Source organism: Bidens hawaiensis, unplaced genomic scaffold, assembly GCF_021521415.1.
Source record: "Bidens hawaiensis isolate Kalapana, Puna unplaced genomic scaffold, B.hawaiensis_p1.1 tig00005035_1, whole genome shotgun sequence".
NCBI classification, from domain to species: Eukaryota; Viridiplantae; Streptophyta; class Magnoliopsida; order Asterales; family Asteraceae; genus Bidens; species Bidens hawaiensis.
In genome coordinates, this window is record NW_027491320.1 from 600,164 (window position 1) to 619,081 (window position 18,918).

General features: G+C 36.0%; 2 protein-coding genes across 2 annotated transcripts; one reads left to right on the plus strand and one right to left on the minus strand.

Moving 5' to 3' along the window:
- Positions 1 to 9,879: 9,879 nt before the first annotated feature.
- On the minus strand, positions 9,880 to 11,929 carry LOC143628621 (protein FAR1-RELATED SEQUENCE 5-like). Its single transcript, XM_077098159.1, has 4 exons — positions 11,911 to 11,929; positions 10,673 to 11,447; positions 10,335 to 10,593; positions 9,880 to 10,155 (listed from the first exon to the last, which is right to left on the minus strand). Exons 1-4 carry the CDS (start codon positions 11,927 to 11,929, stop codon positions 9,880 to 9,882), a joined length of 1,329 nt encoding a protein of 442 aa, XP_076954274.1.
- A 1,934-nt stretch (positions 11,930 to 13,863) lies between these two features.
- On the plus strand, positions 13,864 to 17,668 carry LOC143628635 (2-methoxy-6-polyprenyl-1,4-benzoquinol methylase, mitochondrial-like). The gene is made up of 9 exons (XM_077098173.1): positions 13,864 to 13,962; positions 14,576 to 14,677; positions 15,167 to 15,293; positions 15,373 to 15,434; positions 15,505 to 15,663; positions 16,390 to 16,534; positions 16,673 to 16,744; positions 17,121 to 17,229; positions 17,439 to 17,668. The coding sequence occupies exons 2-9, from the start codon at positions 14,584 to 14,586 to the stop codon at positions 17,538 to 17,540; spliced, it is 870 nt and encodes a 289-aa protein (XP_076954288.1). The 5' UTR covers positions 13,864 to 13,962; positions 14,576 to 14,583; the 3' UTR covers positions 17,541 to 17,668.
- Positions 17,669 to 18,918: the final 1,250 nt, after the last annotated feature.

Below are 18,918 nucleotides of genomic sequence, written 5' to 3' on the forward strand. Positions count from 1 at the left end.
ATGCCACAAGAAAATATCATTTTCCACTTCCTTTCATAGATCAAATGCTCGAACGATTATCTAGAAAAATGTTCTACTGTTTTCTTGATGGATTTTCCGGATACTTTCAGATTCCCATTGCTCTTGAAGATCAGGAGAAAACTACTTTTACATGTCCATACGGAACCTTCGCCTACCGAAGAATGCCATTTGGATTATGTAATGCTCCAGCCACCTTCCAACGCTGCATGGTGGCCATCTTTCATGAAATGATCGAAAACTCTATGGAAGTTTTCATGGACGACTTCTCAGTCTTCGGAGACTCATTCGATCATTGTCTGAAAAACCTAGAAAAAATGTTGGCTAGGTGTGAAGAAGTAAACTTAGTACTCAACTGGGAAAAATGCCACTTTATGGTAAAGGAAGGCATTGTCCTAGGTCACAAGATTTCTCAAAACGGACTAGAAGTCGATATGACCAAAATAGAAACAATATCCAAACTCCCACCACCGACTTCAGTCAAAGCCATTAGAAGTTTTCTAGGTCACGCCGGTTTCTACCACCGCTTCATAAAAGACTTCTCAAAAATCTCAAGACCTATGACCAAACTTCTAGAGAAAGACGCACCATTCGTCTTCTCTGAGGAATGTGTTGAGTCATTCAATACACTGAAAGAGAAACTTGTCAACGCACCAATCATGACCACACCCGACTGGACCCTTCCATTTGAAATCATGTGCGATGCAAGTGACTTTGCAGTTGGAGCCGTACTCGGACAACGCAAAGAAAAACACTTTCACCCAATCTACTACGCCAGTAAAACTCTTAACGATGCACAAGAAAATTATACCACAACTGAAAAAGAATTACTAGCCGAAATTTAGATCCTACTTAGTTCTTTCCAAAACCATAGTTTACACTGATCATGCCGCAATACGATACCTATTCAACAAGCAAGATGCCAAACCTAGACACATCTGATGGATCCTACTACTCCAAGAATTCGACATCGAAGTTAAAGACAAGAAGGGAGCAGAAAATGTAGCCGCATACCATCTTTCACGTTTAGAATGTCCAACTTCCAAGAACTCCACGAGGAAATTATCAATGATAATTTCCCACATGAAGTTCTCATGCACATTCAACAAGTGATAGAGGAAAAAGACGAAAGTCCTTGGTATGCCGATTTCGCTAATTACTTAGCTTGTAGGATCCTCAGAAAAGGACTTACCCACCAACAACGGAAGAAATTTTTCTCCGATCTTAAGTTTTACTTCTGGGAAGATCCATATGTGTTTAGGATAGGTGCGGATCAAGTCATTCGTAGGTGCGTAGCAGGCAAAGAGGCCTTAGACATTCTCAGACACTGCCATGAAGGACCAACAGGCGGACACCACGGTACTGCCACCACGGTCAGGAAAGTGTTTGATGCAAAATTTTTCTGGCCCACTATATACAAAGATACACATGCTTTGATCCAAGCATGCGATGCTTGTCAAAGAGCCGGGAACGTCTCATTGAAAAATGAGATGGCTCAAAAAGGCATTCAAATTTGTGAAATCTTTGATGTATGGGGGATAGATTTCATAGGGCCATTTCCTAACTCATTCGGAAATAAATACATCCTTGTAGAATTCGACTACATGTCTAAATGGGTAGAGGCACAAGCTCTTCCCACCAACGATGCTCGAGTAGTTGTACGATTTCTGAAAAAGTTATTCTCAAGATTCGGTACTCCAAAAGCCCTTATCAGCGACAGAGGTACTCACTTTTGTAACACCCTGATGGACAAGGTCTTAGCACGATATGGGGTTCGCCACCGACTAGCAACACCATATCACCCACAGACCAGGGGTAGGTGGAGGTCTCAAACCGAGGAATTAAGAGAATTTTGGAAAGAAGTGTGGGGATGAATCACAAAAATTGGGCAGAAAAGTTAGATGACGCATTGTGGGCCCTCAGGACGGCCTACAAAACTCCCATAGGAACGACACCCTTCAAGCTCGTTTACGGAAAGGCATGTCATCTACCAGTAGAATTAAAACACAAAGCTTATTGGGCTCTCAGAGCAGTGAATTGTGATCTAACGCCCGCCGGAGCAAACCGGGAAGATCAAATTTCATGAGCTCGAGGAACTGAGAGCTATGGCCTACGAAAATTCCTGGTCCTACAAAGAAAAGACTAAACGAATACACGACGCCCATTTAAAAGGAAACAAGAAATTTCAAGTCGGCGATCGTAAACTGTTATACAACGCCCGTTTACATCTTTTCCCAGGAAAACTGAAATCCCGATTGTCAGACCCATATATAGTTAAGACAGTTTTTGACTATGGAGCCATCGAAATTTCAAATTCAAACGGCCAGAAGTTCAAGGTAAATGGACATCGATTAAAATCATATATCGACGGTCCACTTGAAGAAGTGTTGGAGGTATTAACCCTCCAAACTTCTTGATTAAGAACGTAATGAAATAAGGTCTGGCCAAGACCCTCTAAAAACTAGGCCTTGTAAATATTTTATAAAAAAAAATCAGAAAAACCACGGGGGCGTGCTCCTTAAAGCATTGTCCCGTGCCTAAAAATGCGGGCCGGCATCTACGCTGCAAAAATCTCAGTCAGACTGGTTTGTAACAGAACTGTCAGAGCAAAAACACGGGGGGCGTGCTTCTAAAAGCACGGTGCCGTGCTTGGTCTCCTGTTTGGTTATAAAAGGCACCTTGTGTCATTGCATTCCTTGCACAAACCAAAACCAAAACCAAAAACATCTGATAATTCAGCATGCCAACTGAAGTGAGTGATGCAATTCTTGTTTCCCTACATCCGAGAAACGATGCCCGCCATGTTTCCAAAACCGAGCTTCTCTTGAAACTTCAAGAACTTGTGGGAGAACTCACCTAGATGAGTGTCCTTGACGAGATGCGTCTCATGCAACTCACCGAATCGGTGGAAAACATGAAAATGAAACTCCTAGACTTCAACGAGCAACTCCAGTTTCAAGTTCTCGGTTTCACGTATTTTCCACCACCAGGACCATTCGGAGGAGGAGCGCCTTTCGGAGAGCTCTAGGAAACTTAATTTTATGCTTTTATGTGTTAAAAAGTGCATTAAGCACAATGTGTTAGGACTTCGGGCTTAACCCGATTATTTTCTTTTCTTAGGAAACCCGGGATTATCCCGTAACTGTTCTAGGATTCTTAATTATGGAAAAGTAATTTTTAGATGACCAAACTTCCAAATTATCACAATAAACGTCATTCTAAAAATTTCGGATCGTGAATCATGTTGAAAACTAAAAAAAAATTACTGTGATAAAAAGCCTGGGCCGTGCTTCCCTAAGCACGGGGCCGTGGTCACCCAGAATCTTCAGCATGATACGCGCTGACTCCGTACAATTCTCTGACTCAGAAACATTTATTCTTATAGCAGCACGGGGCCGTGCTTCCAAGAACACGATGTCGTGTTCAACTTTCCAGTCTCTATATAATGCATGCATAAATTCACTATTCCATTCACACCAAACAAAAACTACATAAAAGGAAGAAAAACGGGTTGAATGGAAACCAGTGAAGAAGGGGAAACAACATGAATCTTCCTTCCTTGAGGAACAAATCATGAGACTCCAATGCATCGTAAGAGACCAAGTTGAGAGCAACATGCAAACCGAGGCTCGAGTGGTCGAGCTGATTAACAAAGTCAACCTGCTTAGGTTCGAGAACGTCCATGTTGTGGATGGCCACCACAAAGATGTGACTTCCAAACTTAACTTTCTCAACCGAGAACTCGTCACGCTCAACAAAAAGCTTAACGAACTTTTGGAAGCCAAACGAGCACAACCACACATCCAGGACTTGTTCGGGGGTGGTAGCCGTTGAAGTTCCGACTTCGTTTCGTGTTTAAGTTGTTCCCGCTAGTACTATGTGTTAGGACCCGAGAATTGTTGTTGTACATTTCATTTTATCTATCTTTTAATTATGTCTTTAATTTTATGTTTTAATGAAATCTAGGATTTTTAATTACCATGTAAAAATAACCAGAAAATAAAAGCCAGTTAAAAACGAACCAAGCTCGACAAATAAACAAAATAAACAAAACAGTACTGTCTGCACTTAGCAGCACGGTACCGTGCTTCCTACTGCACGGGGCCGTGTTTTTGGTCAAACAGCAGTTACGAGTTTTAACTTAACAAAATAACTTTCTCCAACCACCAACCCTATTTTTCACTGCATTCTGAACCAAAAACAGCCGACCCTCGACCATTTTACGAATTTCTTCATCAAATCTTCGATTTCAGACCTAAGGTATGTTATTTAACAATTACATTAGTCGAATTCATCATTCTAGGTTTAGATTAACCCTAAAATTGTTCAAAACGACCAAATCGGGTCAAAACCCGAAAAGGGTATGGGTTATTATGCTTGATTTTGATGAGTAGATTGTTGAATGTTTGATGGTTAGGGTTTAATTGAAAGAAACAATGCGGGTTTTGGGTGTTAGAATAAATACCCAACGAACCATTAAACCCAATTGATATAACCAGTTAGAAACGAGGGTTCGAGTCTAAGTAAGTTAGAAATCGTTATTACAAACACGAGCCGTGCCCAAAAACAAAACGAGTCGTGGTCAACAAAAAGTCAAACTTCAAAGAAAACTGAACCAGAAGCAGCAGCACTAGGTCGTGCTTCTGAAAGCACGCCACCGTGCTTTGCACTTTGTTTCAGCAAATTGGAAATTTTTTTTATGAATTTGGACTAATTTAAGTTTAAACTGCAAATGGCCGAGTATGGGGAAGAAGTTCACGCATTTTTAGTCTTCACCAGACATGATGAAAGAGATAGGCAAGCCAACGCAAGACTAAGCTGCTTGAACAAACGAATCCCTGAACCAAATTTCTATGCTTGCCAAAACACACTACGCCTAGTCAATCAGTGGAAGCGATACAACAGGTATGTGACGGGGCCATGGAAGAGGGTTTTTGAGCAAACAGGAGAGGCCGTGATGGAACTGACAAAGGAATTCTTAGCATCCTTTAATATAAAGAACAATTCAGATATGTGGGATAAAGATGCAATTGAATTCAGGTGTGGAGGTGTATGGAGCAGAACGTCTTTCACCCAACTCAGGATTGATATGGGAATTTACACAAAAGAAGAAACAGAACAATTAATCTGGGCCCGCGCAAGGGTAGCATTTGAAAAGGAAGACAATAGCTGGTATGGAGATACACAGACACGAGCATGGGAATTGTTGGGTTTCGAGGATGAAACAAAACACATCAACACATCGAAAAGAACAGCCTTACGAGATCCACTGATGAAATATATTCACCAGCTACTAAGCAGGACGCTAACAGCACGTGGCAGAAATAAAGGAGTGGTGAATTTACGAGATCTGTGGGCACTTTACTGCATAAGGAATGAAATTGATTGCAACATTACTTATCTCTTCTGTCAACTTTTCAGAACTAATGCAACAGCTGCAGATCCTAGGACTCCACTCGTCGGTGGCGCATGGATCTACAAGCTTTACAAAGCTTATGATGTAGACGTGGAAGGGACCGAAAATCCGAAACCTATTGCTCTTGACCTCAACCTCTGTTACGGGTTACAGATAGCCCAAATCCTTAGTGTAGAACCAGAAATTTGGTGGTTCGTGAACAGCCGCGGTCACATTTGGGACACGAAAAGCCAGTCAGAAATGATTATGGAAGACGAACGGAGAAAAAGAAGAGAAGCTGAATACAAACGAACAAGGATCCGTGTAACCTGGACACGGGTAACTGATGACTGACGGCACAGGTAGTTGGGCATGGGCACGGGCATGGGTTGGTGTTACTTCATGAACTTATTATTATTTGTGTTTGAACAATTTACTTTTCGTCGTACTTGTTTATTTTTTTTGTGTTGGTTTGGATACTACTATGGCCATGAGTGCCCAAGACATTTTATTAAGTACTAATTTAGCCCGATAGGGCAAGGGATGGATGATTCCATACCCAACTTTCAGTAGTTATGCTTGGTTGTTTGTGGATGTCTGCAGTTTTATATTACACAGGTACAAAAACGGGAAAACGGACGAAAAACAGGGGACGCTCTGTCGAAATTTCGTTAACCCGTAGGGAAGTAACTCTCCATTTTTACCCATAAATTAGAATTTTTATATTTTCATGAATCTTGTCACATTGAGGACAATATGAGATTCAAGTGTGGGGAGGGGAATCACTTGACCAATTGTTTGTCCAACTAATCATAAAAATTCTCTAAAACAAATATTTTTGCAGCAGACAAAGATTATTCTAAACATAAAATCCAAGAAAATTTTTTGCAAATAACCAATCATTTAAAAGTGAAAAAGTAAGAAAATGTTTTGTAATATTGAGAATAATTTTATGCAAAATATGGCGTTAATACCCAATTCCTCCGTTACTGTGAGATAAACCTCATGCCATATAAATATTTTTTTCGGAAGCTTTGAGTGAGTCATACGTTTCGTGTGATTTAGAACTTGTCCCAATTATTCATTTCAAGACCGCACGAAGCGTTGAATAAAGAAGAAGGTAATAGTTACACAAACCCATTACCAAAACCACAAAACCCAAAAACCCGATCACCCTATCCATTTCCACCGGTAAAATACAACACTAGTCTTTTACCGGCAGACCCTAAAGAACTAGAAATGCATTCTTTCGATTTCAATTTCCTTTGCTGCATACATTTCACAAAACCTAGGTTGCCTCCAGAACTTAGGGAGAGAATCTTTCTCTTTAGCAATGGAGTGAGGAAAAAGTGGCGCCAAAATGAACAAAGGCCACCATTCTGTGGAATTTCAAAAAACGCAATGAAGAGAAGAGCAAAAAGATATGAACGATGCTTAGGTTGCGGAAACTGGTCCCACGAAGGAAGATGTAGAAAAAGTCAAACTCAGTCTCAGCATGAATATACCGAGCTAATGAGGGTGGGGGCTATTAGGCTCAAAGCCGAACGATCCATTAGAGTTGGAAGTTATATTCAGAACATGATTGAGGAAGAATTGATCCACATCCTCGATAAAGCTGGTCTTGACGATCTGACCTTAAAAGAGTCATTAGGCATCTAAAAAAAACTCTCGAAGAAAAAGGAGCTAACCATCGAAGACATCTCAAAACTCCCAACAAACAGTGGAAGTTGTATTTACCATTAACCCTTGAACCACCACAAAATACCAATTCCTACTCACACTAAACCAAAATACCTTCTGATCTATGCGACCCTTCAAAAGGTGGAGATTTGAACTTGTTACAAGCTTATTTATCACAGGTTGCATTTTGGCTAAGAGTGTTCACATACCTACATCACAGGTATAATCAGATATAAAACCGAGTGTGAGTGAACATTGTGAGAACGTGATGTTTTGCATAAACAGAAACTCATAAAAACAGAAGTTTTTCTCTTTTATCACTAACATAAGGATTGGTTATTTTGTTTCATCTTCTTGGAGCTCACTTAAGGAATAGCTATAATCTAAATTTGCTGTTTTTAGAGAACATTTATAAGACGATTGCTTGAGGACAAGCAATGTTCAAGTGTGGGGATATTTGATGTACATAGATATATACATCTTTTCGGCATCAAATAATCTCTAAAAATTGCAATTTCTATCTAATAACATAGCGTAAAAGACTACTTATCATTATAAAACATAATTTCAGGTAAAACCAAGCCTCAAACGAAGAAACAAGCAAAAAGACGAAGAAAAACAGAAGAAAACACAAGAAAACAAAGGAACACGCCCCCATGCCTCAAGAAACACGCCCCTATGCTTCTGACACAAGAAAAGACAAAATCTGAGAACAAAAGCACGGGGCCGTGCTCAGCATGCACGGGGCCGTGGACGGGAATGCAGAAAAGACAAAGAATATTGAGCACATGTCACTAAAAAAACACGGGGCCATGCCTGCTAACCACGAGGCCGTTGCCATCTCACACAAAAGACAAAACAAATCTGGCACATGTCATAAAAATACACGGGGCCGTGCTCATCATGCACGGGGCCATGCCTCATCGTCCAGATTAGCTATAAATAGTGGCTCATGTTGCATTCATCAAGTGTGCCTTGAAAAGAGTTCTCTCCGGTTTTCACTTATAAAAACACACACTAACACTCACTTTGAAGATCTAGTGAAGAGTTTGAAGGCTTGGAGGTCATCACCACTAATCATCATCATCAACCATAATTACCATCATTAAGAAAAAGGATTCATCTACACTTGGTTAGATTGTTCTAAGTTTAATCATGTATTTGTTGTTATCAATCATCTTAATGCTTATCACTATGCTCATTATGAGCTAAACTCCTTTTACCATCTAAAATCTATGAAAAAGCTTTGTTTTACTTGATAATTAATCAAGACATGTGATGTAGTCTAGTTAAGTACATGGTTATGTTACAATTATCTTTTGATGAGAAATGTTTCACCATCTTAAATCACTAATTAAAATTCGGTGGTTGTCAAATCTTATTGGCAATCGTTCATGATCGATTCATGTTCTTGAAAGATAGAAATACTTTGATACATTATCGAAACATGGATCCTTATATTGTACTTAGAAATGATGAGATATAAGTTATGGTGTATTTTTCTAAACCTTGGTAATCCGAAAATGGCTTTGCTTAGGATATCAAATTAGCTAAAGAAACCATATGTTAACGGAATGTGTAATCATAACCTACTTAAATCAACCAAGGGGAGGTTGTGTGATGAACTACAACCACCCGAAGTTGTTAGAATTGGTATTCGAGAAATTGAAGTCAATCATAATCTTTCTACTTAACGAAACTACTTGCCAACTTAAATTGACATCATTGATATGGTATGACATTAGGAAAGGGTGGACTTTAAAATGCGCATATCATCTTCTTAGTGCCAAAGATGCTCACTTTGGGTTAAGGAGCTATCTATCATATATTGCTACGGCAAGTTTATCACATGTCTACATATTAATTATCAACGCTAAAAATGGAGTGGATTCTTGATCTTAGATGGTAACCTTCGCATAATTGAACAACCCGTTTAGAATTTCTTGTCTCGGTCACCTATATACTATATATATAAGTATTTATATTTTATAAAAAGTTAAAAATCAACCTCAAAATGATTAAAACCTCCGATTGAAGTAAAACAACGATTTATTATTAGAAACCTTTGTATCCACGGATCGATACTTGGTTCTTACCAATACTATTCTACATATACGATATGTACACTTGCCTATTTTGTGTGTGTTTAGTCTTTGTAGAAATCACTTTTATAAATTTAAAACACGATCTTGTGAAAAAGTTAAATATCCAATCCTCTCATATTTTAAGACGCACGCGCAAGCACATCAATCATTTATATATCTTTTAGGGAATTTCTTGACTTGATACATATTCATGACGTAGAAAATATGACGACACAACAAACCATATTGTTCGAATCTTTTGCAGGAGCATTTTGCAATAGACTCTTCACCAAACTCACCGTCCTTTTTAAACACAACCTAAAAAAATAAAACGCTTATTAAACGCTTGTTATTTAACTTAATCTTAAAACAACTTTAAACTAAAATGCTTAATAAATGCTCATAATTACCTTCAAAAAAACCTGGAACATACGCATTAAAATCCATTATTTTACACCTCAAAAACCCTCTTTCTTCTTCATATGAAATGAATTGTGAAACACCACCAACAATTTCATTCATTTCATCTTGAAGATCATTAAATATAGCTCTTGTATATATTCTAACCGCTTCTCTTTCGAGATAACTTCTGGTTTATAACTGCGGATACGTGTACCTACTATCATGATCACACCGTCTGCCATTGTATCTCTGTATCTCCATACAAAAATCAAAATGGTTGAAAAACTCAACCAATGTTAATTAAGAATTTGTAGCTTTTTCAAAAAAATGGTTTTCTCTCTCTGATCTTGATGTTGTACGCATCAATCCAGACAAAAGTTCATCTCTATAAAAAACAGGTATCAAGTCAAATCTGATTTCATACATATCAGTAAGCCATTTATTCTTGTCAAGCTCAAACTCAACCATTATAGCCTGCCATTTTTCCTCAAATTCTAAAGGACTAATTGAATCGGTCCACACAATGTTACATAACCTACTCTTAAAATCTTCGTTGTTACATAAATCAGCCCCCACCTGATACACAAAAAACATATTAAAACGCTCGTGTAGACGCTCGTTGATACAATATATAATCATGTCACACTCATAAAACGTTCACATATTAAAACATCAAAAACAAAAAGACGACTGCCATTAAACGTTTGTCAAACGCCCATTATTCAACCAGCCTAAAACACGATTAAGAAAGTTACCTTGTCAGCAACTTTCTTCATGATATGCCACATACATAACCTATGCCTTGTATTTGGAAACACAGCTGCAATAGCTTGCTTCATAGCAGGGTCTTGATCAGTAACAACAACCTTCGGTGCTTGACCAAACGACTTTAGTAACATTTGCAATAACCATGTGTACGATTCAATAGTTTTAGAAGCTAGTAAACCAGCACAGACAGTAACACTATGACAATGGTTATCAATTGCCGTGAACGGGACAAAAACCATCTTGTATCTATACATAGAAAATCATATAAAAATACACACAAAAAACATATACATACACACAATCCTATACATACACACAAACTTACTTGTTAGTTTTAAATGTAGCATCAAAAGATATAATATCCCCAAATGCAAGATAATTACTCTTTAAAGTCTCATCAGCCCAAAACATACGAATTAACTCACGATCATCATTGACATCATATTCAAAAGGATAATCGGATGAAAATGTTTTCTTCGCACACAATCTCTGAACAATCATCTCAGCATCATACTCCCTAATATAACAGTTCAAACCTTGTCTAAAATTCTTACAATCATCTTTAGTTGCACCTACCTTTTCAAACCCACCGTAATGTGTTCTCATAAGGTTAAACGCTTTAACAGGTCCCAAGTTCATATTAGAAAGCTCATAAATAGCTTCCTCTTGGACATGTGTTAACTTCTTCGCAGAACAAACAAACTGCATATCAGAATCTGCAACCATTCTATGATTATGTCCTTCAACAAAATCATCTACCTCAAAAAAACCACCGTCAACAGATTTCAATTGTATATGTGCTCTACAACCACATCTAATTGTCGGCCTCTTCCTCCTTTTGTAATATGGCTTGCTTGATTCATTACAATCACCTTTTAAATCACACATTTTAGCTGGCTTGTAACCTTCTTTACAACATGTAAAGTACTTGGTCTTTAGTACACCACCATGCACATAAGATCCACCTTTACGAGCCCCAAATCCAGCTTTTTTAGCATATTCACAATAAAAATCAAATGCTTGATCAATTGACGAAAACATCATTCCTTTAACAGGTCTGTAAGAAGAAGCAACTTCAGGAATGATATCAACCCCTTCACCTTCAACCAAACACTTGATTCATCTACACAAAACATCAAAAAATCAAAATTATAATCCATAGACGCTCAACACACGCTCAAAATAATAATCAATCCAATTTAACAATCCTAATAGTAACATGCTCATAATACACTCAAAATATAAAACGTTAATCAGATATAGTAACACGCTCATGATACGTTCGTATTATGAAACATCAAAACACAGAGGCAGTCCTAATATGAAAACGCTCGTAAAACACTCACAAACTAGACTAATCAATTATCACATGAATCTCATGAGAACTAACATACAGAATTACTATTACGCTCATAAGACGCTCATATTATAAAACGTTATAATCAGCTTATAATCAGTTATAGTAACACGCTCATTATACGTTCATATTATGAAACATCATAAAATCAAACTAGACTAATCAATTATCTACAGTGACTTAATTCAAAAACAGCAAAAACTTACATTCGCGATCGTCTTCCATTTCAAAACCCTAATATCACAAAATAGCTTGAAAAAACTGAGTCGTAAACTCAATTGATAGTTTTTGGTAAAAAATTTGTTTCGTAAAATAAGAAATTGATTTTGATTAAGCTAAATATCAGGATCGTAACCGTTTATACGCGAATTACCAAATTTAAATGAGGAATCAAAAAGACAATCGTACCCTTCTCGCTTAAAAAAACACGGGATCTCCTCAACCGCTTTCAACTGAATCATAAGTGTAGATCGACGCTTGCTGTTGTCGCATACAATTTTGTACGATAAGGATTTTCGTATTCCATCTTTTCTCTCTCTCTCTCTCTCTCTCTCTCTATATATATATATATATATATATATATATATATATATATATATCTATATCTCATTGTATATTATTGTATAATACGTAAAATCTCTCTCTTTCTTCTACATCTCATTCTCTTTATGTTATAAATATTAGGTTTGTTTCACAACACTTAAATTTTATTTAGGGCCTTGGGATTCCATTTCAGTGGGCTAGTAATGTCAAAGTTTGTGTTTGTTTTTTGAATTAATATAAAACCAAAATCTTACACAAAAAAAATTAATGGAACATCAATACAAAACATCCCCGAGAAAACACCATTACCCCTTTCATAGTTTTTGTCTTCAGAAAATAGCGAAGCACCTGCAAATTCCCAGAAAAAAAACGTGAGCGGTTCTTAAAGGGTGTTTTGGATTTCTTATTAACTAATAACTCATAATATCATGACTTACCAAACAACTTATTAACTTTTTTGAAAAGTTAATAAGTTAATATGAAGCTTAATAAGTAATCCCAATAGGGGTGTTCATTGGGTTAACCCAATCGTGTTTCAGGTTAATCGGGTCAAGTTAGTCGGGGTTTCCTTAAAAAATATCTAACCCGCAACCCGAATCTTTTAAGGCTCGGGTTATTCGGGTTTCCGGTTAGTCGGCTCGGGTTAATCGGGTTAACTATGTTACTTTATAATTTTAAATTGATTTTTGTGTTTATAACATGTAGGATGCAAACACTTATCATTCCCCACAATTTTCAATTTCTTTTACAAGTAATTATCTTACAATTACATATGCGCATGTCCGTGTTCGTTCATTTAACTTTAAACAAACACGAACACTTAATCGAACAAATATATGTGTTCATGTTCGCTAGTTAAAAAATGAGCATGTCCGTGCTCATTTATGTTCATTTATTTAAGATCTAAACAAACAGTTCACGAACATAAATGACATAATTAAACAAAGAAAAACGAACATGATGAAACATATATCTACATACATTAAAAAACAAAGAATGCATAAATAGACATAAATGAACGCATTTAATAAACACAAACAAATATAAAACATATTAAGGTGATGTAATTTCTTAATGCAAATAATATTTAATAATTTTCTATTAATATATAATCAAACACGAACGAACGTAAACAAACTTAAATGAACGATCATAAACGAATGTTCACGAACATAGATGAACGAGTGAAACATGCGTTTCATGTTTGTTCGTATAATTAATGAACACAACATAAATGAACTTTTTGTCGAATGATTAATGACCAAACAGAATAATTAACTCCTCTACAAAACATACATTATTGATTTCTTTATGCTTATTTTACCTTTTCATCATTATATTTGAAGTTAAGTATCACTACTAACCGGGCTAACCAGAAACTCGACTTTTTTCCAATAATGAACTCGAAACCCGACCCTATTAAAAATTCGGGTTAACCCGAATAACCTGATTAGTATTTTTTTGACCCTACTTAACCCAACCCTAATTAACTTATTTAGTTTCAGAGTCACGTTCATTGAGTTTGGGTAATTTGAACACCCAACCCCACCCCCCCCCCCCACCCCCCTTAATAAAATAAAATTAAAAAATATATATATACATAGTTCCAAAAAGAAAAAATAAGTTTGGATCCACCGGATCATACCCAGCTCCGGCCGACAACACACACTTGTTCGTCGTCTTTGTCTCTCAGATGCAGCTCCGGTAATATTGTGGTATAATAATTCTACTTGTTCTTTATTTCTCTTCTAATACATTTTTCATTTTATTTATCTGCTTTTTTAGTTTCTATACATTTTCAAGAACCCTAAATTTATTTTTCATATTTGATCGTTTTATGTTTTGCACGCAAGGTGTTTGATAAAATGTCTCAAAGAGTACATTCATGGAACTTGTTTACAAGTTGTTGTTCGTAGTAATTGTTAACCATTTTGTTGCCCATTTACACTAACACAGTTGTTAATAGTATTTGTTATTTTGATATTTAATATCCAAAATCAAACTTATTGATAGTCACAGGGGATTTTGTGTCCAAGCACTTATTGACTAATAAGATTCGTGTTAAAAGCCGATAAAAAGATTGAAGTCGGGCAGCTTGGTTAACATGTTAAGTGTGGCATTTGGTGAAGTTGGAATATGATTTCTTCGGGATTAATGGAATTAGTATTAGCATCATGTTGCACTATGTTTTTTCTTGTTAGGTTTTTGCATGAAACTTATCAAATTGTGGAGCTTATTCGCTTACTATATAATATATATATATATATATATATATATATATATATATCATTCTTTGATCACTTATTTTACTTGTTGACTTTGATAGAGTTAAAATAATGTCGGTCCGAATGGTTGCTAGGAGATTAGGGAGCAAGTTATTACCCCGGTTCACTCCTGCTGCTGCACTGCATTCCCACGCTACTAGCTTTGGTATGTCAATCTTGCTACCCTGATTTTATTTTTCCTTTTTACAATTTCTGAATAAATCATTATTGAACATGTTTTTATCCTATATAGCTTCGGTATGTGCTGTTCTTCATATAAGTGTTACTTTCAGAGTTTCAGTGATTTAGTTAAATCAGATTTTGCATATAATATGTATATGCTTGTTAAAATTGCAATTAAGCATAGTATTATATTAAAATTCCAATTTTTGAACACAAGTTAAAATCAAGATCATAAGCTTATCATACATGTAACGTAAGGTAGTCATTGTTGATCCTGTCTACCTTATTAAGATTATTTGAAACAGTAAACTACTGTAGAATATAATCATCAAGCATGTAGTTCTAAAAAGGACACTTGAGTGATACTAGTGGCTAAAAGTCAATATCTTATAGGATAATAAAACAAATGAAAAATCTTTGCACTATCTTTATGAAAAAATGACCTTGTGTTGACTTTATAATGATACTGCAGGATTTAAACAAGTAAATGAAGAAGAAAAAAGCCAACTGGTTGGTAATGTCTTCACCAAAGTTGCATCAAACTATGACATCATGAATGATTTGATGAGCGGGGGATTGCATAGGTTATGGAAAGATAGGTAAAGTTTAAAACTTAATTTCATTTCCCACCCGTCACACGTCTACTATCAGTTTCATCAATTCTTTTTCTTTTTCCAGATTGGTTTCAAAACTGAGCCCGTTTCCTGGGATGAAGCATCTTGATGTAGCCGGCGGGACAGGTCAGCTTTTTTTCATTTTATAAAGTAGAAACTTTCTTTCAAAAAATCTGATGTTTATTAAACTTCACAGGTGATGTTGCTTTCAGGATTCTGAAAACTATTAATAGTGTTAACCGCAGAGGCATGGAAGATACACTTGAAAATGATTTGCAGGCAGAAACTCAGATATATGTTTGTGATATTAATCCAAACATGTTAGATGTTGGTAAAAAGCGGGCTTTAGAAAGAGGTAAGTGTTAGGCCCCGTTTGTTTTTTTTAGAGATTTAAGTCTGAATCTGAATACCACATCTGAATGTTAAGAGGTGGTTCAAATGTCTGAAATCTGAATCATTAAGAGGTGGAGGCTAGAGACGAACCTCTAGTCGTCGGAGATGGAGCCTAGTCTCCGGGTTAGAAGTTAATGGAGGCCGGAGACAAACGTATGTTTTTTTTGGGTTAAGAGGTTTTCAGACCCACTAAAAGCTCTTACTGGTTCAGATGCTATTAAGACGCTGAACCTCTTAATGCCAGAAAAAAAACAAACAGCCCCACGTCTGATTACGTCTGACCGAATCAGACGTTTTCCTCTATTCAGAGAAAAGAGGCAAAAACAACAGGGCCTTAATAATCGGTTAAAATACACGCATACATGTGTGTGTGTGTGTTCATGTATGTAGGATCAGGTTCATTTCAGAACTTCCAAATAGCTTAAGAACTTTGAGAACACTTAAGAACCAATCATACTATTTATTTATTTTATACATTTAATACTATTTGAGGGTGGTTTTGTCATTTATTACACGCACTCATAGTATGATTACATATATTGAAATATATAAATTGGTTATTACACATATGTAAACATGTGATTGCATATCTGTAACTACAAAATTACATACGACAAATGACAAAGTTACCTTCAAATAATATTAAATTACATGCAATAAATGACAAAACTACCCTCGACTACTGTAGGGCTTGGAGATCTGAGGTCCCTTGTATGGGTGGAGGGTGATGCAGAAAAGCTTACTTTTAAGGATGATTCAATGGACGGTTACACCATTGCTTTTGGTATAAGGAATGTTACACACATTGAAAAAGTTCTTGCTGAAGCATACAGGTACTTCAGTACCTTGATTAATTTTATATATTAAGCTTTTAATTAATTATTTCTCACTTGACATTAAAATTTACATGATAAGTATTTTGTATTAATAATTAAAAAGTATTCTATGTTAATAGTGTGTTTTTCAATCAGGGTACTCAAAAAGGGAGGGAGATTCCTTTGCCTTGAACTCAGCCATGTAGACACTCCAGTTTTTAAGCAGCTGTAAGCACTCACAAACTTAGAGATGAGTTGTTAAACATATAGTCAACATTTCACTTATTAGCGTCAAACAAATCACATTTACAGTTTTTAACGTCCTTTTGTTTTGCTTCAAGCAAAAGAAATAAGTCTTTTAAGGGGCTGGTGTTGTGGTAAGTTTTGTATCCAGCTTTCGCTGGTTTTCTGCCTATAATCCTCCCGTAAACCACTTGCCTAACTCAGGTTGTGTTTTACTTATCAAATTAAAACTTTGAAAAAGTTATATATTATTTTGAATTTTCAAAGTCAAAACCGGACTCCTTTTTCCAAGAGGGAAATTTATTAATTATATTTCTTTCACACCCTCTTATCATTTTGTTTTGTTATCTTTATTCAACAGGTATGATTACTACTCATTCTCAGTCATTCCAGTTGTAGGAGAGCTTGTTGCGGGAGATCGTGATTCTTATCAGTATTTGGTGGAGAGTGTTAGGCGTTTTCCTCCTCAGGTATGTATTTGGTTGAACCACAAACACTGTGTTCTTTTTTAACAAACAATTATTGTATTAATTATGATCGAAAAAGTATTACTCCACGATAGTAATGAAAATCTGAATAAAACGATTCAGAAAGTTCCATCCATAAAATATTGACTTTTGTAGACTTTCAACCCGTTTGACCCACCTTAAGTTTTACTTTCTGGTTGGTGCTTTTACAGGAGGTTTTTGCTTCAATGATTGCGGATGCTGGATTTCAAAAGGTGGAGTATGAAAATCTTGTGGGAGGAGTGGTTGCAATCCTTTCCGGGTTGAAAATTTGAACAGTTTGCGTGTCGGGATAGCAAGAGAAGTTCATAAATGGAGTCTAAGATGATATTAACTACAGGATACATGGTAGTTAGTTTATATTGTTTGTCTGTTCTCTTGGTCTTTTTAACTGTCTTCAGTCTTAGTTAAGATTTAGTTTTGTAATTTAATAAAACACTTAGGTTTGAAAGAAAATCTAAACCAATACAAAAAATTTAGGTTAATGTAGTTTACCTATTTTATCATTTATTAATAACCTTCTGTTAACTACATTTTTAGTATGGTAAAATATGCGAATTTAAGCAATTTGGTTGAATTAGCCCCTGCTTCCCATGGTGCTAATTCTCTATATGTTGACCCACATGTGCAAGTTGTTCTATATGATGTTGAATGTTTTACTACGCTAAGAACCCTAGATCCAATTTACGAGTTTAACTCGGATCAGGGTCCAAAGCTTTACCAAAGGGATGATGAGGCTGGTTTGTGTAGATTGAAGACTCCATATAAAATTTTGTATGCTCATTATTCTCGTTTAAGAATATAATTGCGTAAATTAGATCCAACCTTTCCATTCATGTCAACGTAATCCCATTTACAGCACACAAAGATTTGCATTGTAAAGTATTTGACATGGTATGCACTGACACATTTTCAAAAGACACCTCAGAAGCTTTAGTGCTCAAAACCTGACTCAAAAATTGGTGATCAATCAATCGACCACATGCAGTTTTACCTTAAGTATATGCATCATGATATATCTATTTATTCTAATAAAAGCCTATCATTTTTGTCACTTGTTAACACCATAGTCCTCACCTTTTTTTCAACCAATTTTCATATATGGTCGATATCATTTAAGTCATTTCAATATATGACATTAAAATTATAGGTTTGTTCCAACTAAATTCATTACTACATATACAAGTCATTTCAATATATGACATTAAAATTATAGGTTTGTTTCAACTAAATTCATTACTACATATAATAAGTATTCTCCATATGGATTGACAATAGACGGTTGGTGAATTTGAAGTGTTAATTAAAGTGTTTTATTATAGTTTATATTTAAAATAATAAACAATAAACATTCGATTCATAATATGTGGAATGAGAACAATCGACTTGGACTAAATTCTGATAACGTCAGCGGCTAAAGCTTAGCATTTAATACCTAAAAATACATATGATTTTAAAACTAAAAGTTTTCGGGTTGACTCGAAACCTAAAATTCGGACCCAAGAACCAACCCGAATTACTTCGGTTCAGGTTCAGATTATTATTTTCTTGGGTTCGAGTTTCTCGAGTCAGGTTGGTTTAGGTTCAGGTACGGGTTTTCTTGGGTTGGGTTTCATGTTACGAGTAAAAGTGGCAGCCCTACTTTCAACGATT

Coding starts and splice junctions, on each gene's coding strand:
- LOC143628635 (XM_077098173.1), top strand. CDS start 14,584: ATGTCGGTCCGAATGGTTGCTAGGAGATTAGGGAGCAAGTTATTACCC. Junction 14,678..15,166: donor TTCCCACGCTACTAGCTTTG/GTATGTCAATCT, acceptor ATGATACTGCAG/GATTTAAACAAGTAAATGAA. Junction 15,294..15,372: donor CATAGGTTATGGAAAGATAG/GTAAAGTTTAAA, acceptor TTCTTTTTCCAG/ATTGGTTTCAAAACTGAGCC.
- LOC143628621 (XM_077098159.1), bottom strand. Junction 10,594..10,672: donor GCTACATTTAAAACTAACAA/GTAAGTTTGTGT, acceptor TTCTATGTATAG/ATACAAGATGGTTTTTGTCC. Junction 10,156..10,334: donor TGAAGAAAGTTGCTGACAAG/GTAACTTTCTTA, acceptor TTTGTGTATCAG/GTGGGGGCTGATTTATGTAA.